General features: G+C 42.4%; 1 protein-coding gene across 1 annotated transcript; it reads left to right on the plus strand.

Annotated features, from left to right (window-relative positions):
• Positions 1-2,634: 2,634 nt before the first annotated feature.
• On the plus strand, positions 2,635-6,220 carry LOC308161734 (HAUS augmin-like complex subunit 8). The gene is made up of 9 exons (XM_080535796.1): positions 2,635-2,687; positions 2,811-2,869; positions 3,115-3,244; positions 3,696-3,806; positions 4,089-4,192; positions 4,449-4,607; positions 4,848-4,989; positions 5,258-5,399; positions 5,888-6,220. Exons 2-9 carry the CDS (start codon positions 2,840-2,842, stop codon positions 6,012-6,014), a joined length of 945 nt encoding a protein of 314 aa, XP_080391922.1. The 5' UTR covers positions 2,635-2,687; positions 2,811-2,839; the 3' UTR covers positions 6,015-6,220.
• The last annotated feature ends 2,798 nt before the right edge of the window (positions 6,221-9,018 follow it).

Here is a 9,018-nt window from a genome sequence, read left to right on the forward strand (position 1 = left end):
GGGTGAAATTGTGTTTAGTTCTTTAATCCAGTGTCTTTCCCTCATCATTCTCTGTCTTTTTGACCAACAGGTTCCAGATTCCAGGCCTACAATCAGGAGATTCTCCCTACCATGATCTCTAAAATGTTCGTACAAAGTTTGTTCTTAGTTTCACCAATGTACCATTTAGAACAGACCCCACATTTTATTCCATATACCAGGTTTGAGGACTCCAAACCCAGATTGGAGCCCCTTTGTCTGTATATATGTTCGTAATGTATTTTGGTGTTTTTAAATGTTTTTTTAAGTTTATTTTGTTTATCGCTTTTTAATGCTGCATGTACTAGCAAATCTTTTATATTTTTATTCCCCCTAAAGGCTGCAATAATTTTAAAACCCACCAACGGTTCGACGATATCTTGAGTCCTTTTAAAATTACTTTTAATCATTTTATTAAGTTCCATCGAGGATGGGGAGAACATGGAAACAAAAGGAATTATCCTGCAATTGTCCCCTTCTTTTGCAGGTCTATCCCCCCTGCTGAAGTTTTGCTGGACCTCAGCTTTGATGGTCCGGAGGAAAGTTCTCCCATAACCCCTCGATCTGAGGACCTTGAAGAGGGTCCTCGTGGCTGACTCCGCGTCCTCCTCTGCTGTGCAAATTCGCTTGAATCTGATAAGCTGCGATTTCACTATTCCCCTAAAGGTATGTTTGGGGTGATAGCTAGACTTGTGCAACAGCTCATGGGTATCTGTGGGTTTAAAATATACTCTTGTGCCCAGACTATAACCCCCCTCTCCTCTCTTAATAAACACCTCTGTGTCCAAAAACTCGATTTTCTCAGGTTGAATATTGAATTTTACAGTGATTGCCTGATGATGCGTGTTCAGCACATTAATAAAAACCTGGAAGTCCTCCCTTGTGTGGCTCCAGATGCCAAAAATATCGTCCAAATAACGGACATACAGTGTTGGGAGTTTCGGGCATTTGGGGAAGACAGTCCGCTCCCAATCAGCCATATAAATGTTGGCATACGCAGGGGCGAACTTCTTCCCCATGGCTGTCCCATGTCAATAAACATGTTTTTCGCCAACCAATCAGGTAGCGGTATTGCCCTGCCTTCCCCATACCATCCTAGGTTTCGCAAATTCGCGCCCCGGGCCCGAGCTAGATTACTCTTCCTGCAACGAATGGTGGATTGCTGATTCACATGCTTAGTATTCAAATGTATTGATTGTAAGTCGCTTTGGAATAAGGCGTCTGCTTAATGCAAAAAAAATAAATGTAAATGTATCTTGCATGTTGTCCACGCTCCTACGCATTTTCATTGGTTGATACCGTGCGTGACGTGGTGAAAGCAACGCAGTAGTGTCTCTCAGAAAAGAATATACTGAAATGTGTGAATGAGGGAATAAAATAAATTTCTTTATATTCTTTTTTATTTCCATATTACTGTGTGTATTCATTTATTTATTTATCTATATATTTATTGTTAATAAAGACTTGGTCCTCCATACTATGTGTACGTATTTTTCCTCAGTAGTAGGCTATTTGGCATCTTTTGGCAATGTTAATTTTTGGTTAAATAAATGATAATAAAGTACAACTTGTCCATATTTCTTAAAAAAGAACTAAATATTTAATAGGGTGTCCTAATTTTTTCACGACTATCTTTATTCCATATTTTATAAGACTTCTTCAAGGTTATTTTCTTCGTTTGGTAAAAAGGCAAGTCACAAACATGACTTGCACAACGTCAACATTTCGTGAGCTTAGAATGATAAGGTTCTATCTCCGTTTTGAATGATAAGGTTCTATCTCCGTTTAGAATGATAAGGTTCTATCTCCGTTTAGAATGAGAAGGTTCTATCTCCGTTTAGGGCAGTTCAGAGATATTGAGCGTCAACGTTTTTACATTCCATTATGTTTTGTGAGATGGAACCTTTGTAATTTGTGAATTACTAACTAAAAAATGTCAACATTTAAAAAAAAAATGGCATTAATAAACACCTAATGAATCAGATTATGTAAAAAAAAAAAAAAACTATATTTTGACAAAAATGTCACGAAGTCACAAACATTATCTGTCATCTTCTGGCTATCCAAACATGCTGTGATTAGTTAGGGCCCAAAGAAATGAGCGGCACTATTTATTGTCTGCCGTCTGTTTCTAGTCGGACCGTTAAGGCGCCGTACAGGGCGGGTCACTTGAAATATGGCGTCAAGAAGAGTTTCACCTGCTGATTTGGGAAGGTACCTAACTATATTATTTACACATTAGATACTGGCTTTTGATCAAAGATATATGTATGTACTGCAGTAGAATTATGTGAACAGGCTAGACGCAGCCGCTACCAGTGGAGCTATCGGCTGCTGTGCTAATGCTGTGCTAATGCTAATAAAAACATTAGCTGCGTTAATTCGCTCTGAGAGCGCCGGAGCGCACACTGGATTCAACGTCATAAAGGGACCAAGTAATTTGATTGGACAAGAGGCATTGCATGAGTGCTGATCAGATTTCCAGAGCGAATTTACGAACGCAGCTAATGTTTTTGTTGTTAACTGACAGAAGTAATTACAAATAAGTATTGCCGTGCAGTGTGGAGTGTTGTAATGACAATTCCCTAACTTTTGTTCAAATTCTTGCAGTTCTAAAGAGAGCGACAACAGCCACCCCAATAACAATGGAGCTAGAAAGAAAGTCAAATGTACGTTTCATTGAACTAGCTAACGTTGCCGTTGTGAAATACACTTTTAAAGTTTCATGAAACTGTCATATTCATATTCATCAAAAGTTCTGATGCTGCAAATAACGTTCTCCTCGTCCTCAGCTGGGAGTACAACAGTGAAGTCTCGATACATGCAGCCTGCAAAAGCACCTCTTTCTAAGGTAAGATGTTTTAGTTCATGACATGTCTCATTAATTACCTCTAGGCCTATATATGCTTTTTGTTTTTGTCATTGGTTACGAGAAAGGACAACCCTTTGGAGATGTTGCATTTTGAGATAGGCTAATGCATTTGCAAATCTAGTCTATTGCCTACTGTCTGAATTTATAGTCAAATCTCGCAAAGCATTGAATTGATTCTAACATATCAACATTCTATCCGGTTGCATCCCTCTGTCTATCCACAGAGCAGCTCACTGACCAATGAGACCACCAATGTGTTGCCACCAAGGCCAGCCTCACCTAAGCCGGGTGGGGTTAAACCACGGATGGGCACTCCCCCAAGACGCTCAATGGCGCCTCAAAGTCTTCTTACTCGTACGTCATGAATAAGTGATTTCCTTTTAAGTTTGTCCATACCATAACCCCTGACGATAACCATGTTTATGTTTACCATTAGATCAGATGATGACTTTATTATCCGCAGTATATTTTCTTTGAGGCATTGTGTATAATAAGAAAAATTGTGTGTAAACAGAAAGTGAGAGAGACAGAAACACTATGCTTATTTGATGTTCCTATATTTTGGGCATTGATGTCATGCTATGATCCCACCAGGGGGGTATTCCATCAACTTTAATAATAATATTATGCCCACCTTTATTGACCTGTGGGATATTCCATCAACGTCGCGAAAGCAAAGTCCTAGATTTTCCTTTAGCGACGTTGATGGAATACCCCCCAGGTTGACAATGGTGGGCATAATATTATGAAAAGGTGTTTGGTTTGTGAGCGTACTGCCATTCACTTAACCCTGTATATCTTTCAGCAATGATGTCCAGCCTACTTGAGACTTCACAAATGGGACTAAGTGTGCTCCAATCCACAATCTTAGACGGCCACGTTAAGCGCCCAGACTTTGATCTTTCAATCATTAGAGGTAAACCCCATGCATTTTCGTTTCATGGCACTGACAACGCTTAGGTTGTGGGTTTGATTCCCGCTGGGACCATATATTCCGAGAAATGTATATGCACTCACTGCAATGTAAGTCACTTTGGATAAAAGTGTCAAATGGCATATATTATTATATTATAGGACAAAATACCTCTTTTACAAGGGAGACAGGTATATTTCACTCTAATTCAGGTCATGAAGGTGATTGATGAATGTGAAGTGGTAATAACACCCAGTCCCATGCTTTCCTTTACCTGTTTTTCAGAGAAGACAGTGTTACAGAATGCAGGAGAACCTCAGAGGAACCGCGAAGATGAGAAGAGAATTGTCGAAATGCAAACATTCCTGTTAACCTACATCACAGCCAAGGTTTGAGGAAAAAACGATTATTGTTTTGTCTATTTTCAAGACAGCCAAGTGGGACGTCATGTGGTCCACTGTGGCTCAGTTGGTAGAGCATGGCACTAACAACGCTTAGCTTGGGGGTTTGATTCCCACTGGGAATCCCATATATACTGAAATGTATGCACTCACAGCTAAATGGCATATATTATATATATTATTATCGCAGTAGATGTTATTACCTTCAGGACTCTTATCACGATGGACTGGTGTTTGAAATCAGATGGAGAGTAACACAGAGAAGTTGAAGGCAGAAGCGGAGGGGCGTATCCTAGCAATGACGGAGAAAGAGGAGAAGCTACGCAAGCAGGTCCATGAGAAGAAGCGCCAGTATCTTCTTCTGGAAAAGCGCAAGCAGATGAACGACTTGCTGGATTTGCAGGTCAGAGGCCCGTTTCTGAGCCGTTTGATTTCTCTCCCATGGCATTTTGATTTGACTTAATGTCAACAACTTGTGTTGAACAATTATGTTATCGTCTTTTTTTTTGTTGTATCTTCAACTGATACTAAATGAATGATTTGTGATTTTTAAAGTGGCATTGAAAAGGTTTATTGAAACATCCAAGTCTGTCATCAGCTCCAGGCTTTGATGAGGAATATGTGTGTGCTCTATTGTCCTCAGATCGCAGCATTGACTCCTGTGGCTGCGGCTGCCCAGCGCTTCACAGAAGAATACAAATCCTTTGGCACAGCAGTGGACACCACCCGCCATGAGCTGCCTGTCAAGAACCTCCACATTGAGGGGGACAGAAGAGAATTCCTGGGTTGGTTTAAGTTTATTTCCTTCAGTCAATGCAGCAGATTTCTGGGTTGGTTTAACTGTATTCCCTTCAGTCAATACAGCATACAGAGTTCAGAGCATTTGCTAAAGAAAAAAAACAAAACAAAAAACAGTGAAAAAGACAAGAGTGAAATGGAATCCTGAAGAGGGTCAAGTTTTCTACACGTAAAAAGGCGATTGTCTACAGTGTTTGTGGTCATTCCTGGTGACCATGCCCGTGATGAAACCCACGGTTCTTCTCGCCCTCTCAGGTAAAGCGGAGGCGAGCCTGAAGGAGAGTGAGGAAGTGTTACAGCAGTGCACCCTGGGAGCTCTGCATGGCAACGCCACGTCTGCTGAGTGCCTGAGGGGGGTGAAGACTGCTGCCCAGGACATCAGTGAGCAGCTCTCAGGGTATGACCACAGAGTATCAGTAGAAATGAATGAATGCTTTATTTCTCTTTTTGGAAACTTTTTTCGTCACAGATAGACATGCATACATTAGTTTTGTCACTGCTTAAGTTAGTCTGTTGATGTGACTGGTAACAAACAATTGAGTCCTGGTTAGTGAATCTTGTACTTTAACTTGATGATTTTTTTGGCATTCAAATGAAGGGTATGTGTTTAGCCTTTTAGTCTCTACTTTGCAAATGTTGCAGACTAAGCCTAGTTCTGACTGATACTTTCAACAGAAAGAATTAATCTTCATTGTGTTTTAATCTAGGACTAGACAGTCTAGGAAACCAGCGCTTGACGATTCATTTGTGAATGGAATCTAAGTAAATTGACACTATGGACAGGCAATGTGAAAGAAAGGAGGAGGATATGAAATGAATGACTTGACTGTGATGTGACTTTGGTGCTGGTAGCTCCTCTGACCGTAGGGTGTCCTTCCCCCTCAGGGAGTTCTCAGCACTGCTGGAGCTGTCCTCCCTGGTCAGCCGCCAGACGGTCCACATCCAGCAGTCTCTGGAGGAGGAGCAGCTTGGCCTGACCAGAGCACAGGCACTCTACTGTCCTGAACATTGAAGAACCTTGTGAAGAACCTTGTATAGAATGGCTATGAATTAATGAATATATTACTTTTTTTGTAAATTAAAATAGCGTGCGGCTCTCTCTAATTTCTTAACTGTTTGTCACTTGGGTCCAGCGACCGGGCTGGGAGTTATTTTTATGATATGCGCATCATTATGATGATGTCTCTATAAAGAAAACTTGTTTTGTAAATAAAATAAATCCTAATTGACTTCGGTTTCAACAACCTGTATTATTTGTTTGCAAATGCATTTTACTCAGAAGTTACTACCCTGTTATTGTTTAAAACATAATCAATCCATTGTATGGAATTCATCATAATGTTGAATAATAATCTATTAATTTATCATAATGTTTTAAACTCTTTCACATGTGTTACTTCCTCTCCAAACATGGCTGATTTTTATTTATTTTATTTTATTTTATTTTAAATGAAGGCCTCCTTTAGGCTACAGGTTGTAGCAACACCTCCCTCTAGGGGGGGGAATACATACAGAAGTTGATGCAGGCAGAGAGAAGATATACAGGTGCTGGTCATATAATTAGAATATCATCAAAAAGTTGATTTATTTCAGTAATTCCATTCAAAAAGTGAAACTTGTATAATGTATACATTCATTCCACACAGACTGATATATTTCAAGTGTTTATTGCTTTTAATTTTGATGATTATTACTGACAACTAATGAAAACCCCAAATTCAGTATCTCAGAAAATTAGAATATTACTTAAGACCAATACAAAACAAGTTTTTTTTTAAAAATGTTGGCCAACTGAAAAGTATGAACATGGAAAGTATAAGCATGTACAGCACTCAATACTTAGTTGGGGCTCCTTATGCCTGAATTACTGCAGCAATGCGGCGTGGCATGGAGTCCATCAGTCTGTGGCACTGCTCAGGTGTTATGAGAGCCCATGGTTGCTCTGATAGTGGCCTTCAGCGCTTCTGCATTGTTGGGTCTGGCGCATCGCATCTTCCTCTTCACAATACCCCATAGATTTTCTATGGGGCTAAGGTCAGGCGAGTTTGCTGGCCAATTAAGAACAGGGATACCATGGTCCTTAAACCAGGTACTGGTATCTTTGGCACTGTGTGCAGGTGCCAAGTCCTGTTGGAAAATGAAATCTGCATCTCCATAAAGTTGGTCAGCAGCAGGAAGCATTGAAGTGCTCTAAAACGTCCTGGTAGACGGCTGCGTTGACCCTGGACCTCAGAAAACACAGTGGACATGTGTTTCCCACGCATGATTGGCCATGAGGAAATGCATAAGATCTTAGATGAGTTCCATAAAATGCTCTGGGTTCTTTCGTCTGCTAGGTGGTCATCACCAGCACAGTGCACACGCGCAAACACACGCACGCACACACGCGCACGCGCACGCGCGCACACGTGCACACGCGCACATACACACACGCGCGCGCACACACACACGCGCGCACGCACACACACACGCACACGTACACACACGCGCGCACGTACGCGCGCACGCACACACACGCGCACACACACACGTACACACACGCGCGCACACACACGCGCACACACGCGCACGTACGCGCGCGCGCGCAAACACACACACGCGCGCGCACACACACGCGCACACGCGCAAACACACACACACGCGCGCACGTACGCGCACACACACGCACGCGCACACGCGCACACACACGTGCGCTCCTCCCACTTTGATTTAAGCTCCGCCCACTTTGACTTAAGCTCCTCCCACTTTGATTTAAGCTCCGCCCACTTTGACTTAAGCTCCTCCCACTTTGACTTAAGCTCCGCCCACTTTGCCTTAAGCTCCTCCCACTTTGATTTAAGCTCCGCCCACTTAGACTCAAGCTCCTCCCGCTTTGATTAAAGCTCCGCCCACTTTGACTTAAGCTCCTCCCACTTTGATTTAAGCTCCTCCCACTTTGACTTAAGCTCCTCCCACTTTGATTTAAGCTCCTCCCACTTTGATTTAAGCTCCGCCCACTTAGACTCAAGCTCCTCCCGCTTTGATTTAAGCTCCGCCCACTTTGACTTAAGCTCCCCCCACTTTGATTTAAGCTCCTCCCACTTTGATTTAAACTCCGCCCACTTTGACTTAAGCTCCTCCCACTTTGATTTAAGCTCCTCCCACTTTGATTTAAGCTCCTCCCACTTTGATTTAAGCTCCGCCCACTTAGACTCAAGCTCCTCCCGCTTTGATTTAAGCTCCGCCCACTTTGACTTAAGCTCCTCCCACTTTGATTTAAGCTCCTCCCACTTTGACTTAAGCTCCTCCCACTTTGATTTAAGCTCCTCCCACTTTGATTTAAGCTCCGCCCACTTAGACTCAAGCTCCTCCCGCTTTGATTTAAGCTCCGCCCACTTTGACTTAAGCTCCTCCCACTTTGATTTAAGCTCCTCCCACTTTGATTTAAACTCCGCCCACTTTGACTTAAGCTCCTCCCACTTTGATTTAAGCTCCTCCCACTTTGATTTAAGCTCCTCCCACTTTGATTTAAGCTCCGCCCACTTTGATTTAAGCTCCTCCCACTTTGATTTAAGCTCCGCCCACTTTGATTTAAACTCCTCCCACTTTGATTTAAGCTCCTCCCACTTTGATTTAAGCTCCGCCCACTTTGACTTAAGCTCCGCCCACTTTGACTTAAGCTCCTCCCACTTTGACTTAAGCTCCTCCCACTTTGATTTAAGCTCCTCCCATTTTGACTTAAGCTCCTCCCACTTTGATTTAAGCTCCGCCCACTTTGACTTAAGCTCATCCCACTTTGATTTAAGCTCCGCCCACTTTGACTTAAGCTCCTCCCACTTTGATTTAAGCTCCGCCCACTTTGACTTAAGTTCCGCCCACTTTGACTTAAGCTCCGCCCACTTTGACTTAAGCTCCTCCCACTTTGACTTAAGCTCCTCCCACTTTGACTTAAGCTCCTCCCACTTTGACTTAAGCTCCGCCCACTTTGACTTAAGCTCCGCCCACTTTGACTTAAGCTCCTCCCACTTTGACTTAAG

This window comes from Nansenia antarctica, assembly GCF_963989245.1.
Source record: "Nansenia antarctica genome assembly, chromosome: 7".
Lineage (NCBI taxonomy): Eukaryota > Metazoa > Chordata > Actinopteri > Argentiniformes > Microstomatidae > Nansenia > Nansenia antarctica.

Coding starts and splice junctions, on each gene's coding strand:
- LOC308161734 (XM_080535796.1), top strand. CDS start 2,840: ATGCAGCCTGCAAAAGCACCTCTTTCTAAG. Junction 3,807..4,088: donor TGATCTTTCAATCATTAGAG/GTAAACCCCATG, acceptor CCTGTTTTTCAG/AGAAGACAGTGTTACAGAAT. Junction 4,990..5,257: donor GGACAGAAGAGAATTCCTGG/GTTGGTTTAAGT, acceptor TCGCCCTCTCAG/GTAAAGCGGAGGCGAGCCTG.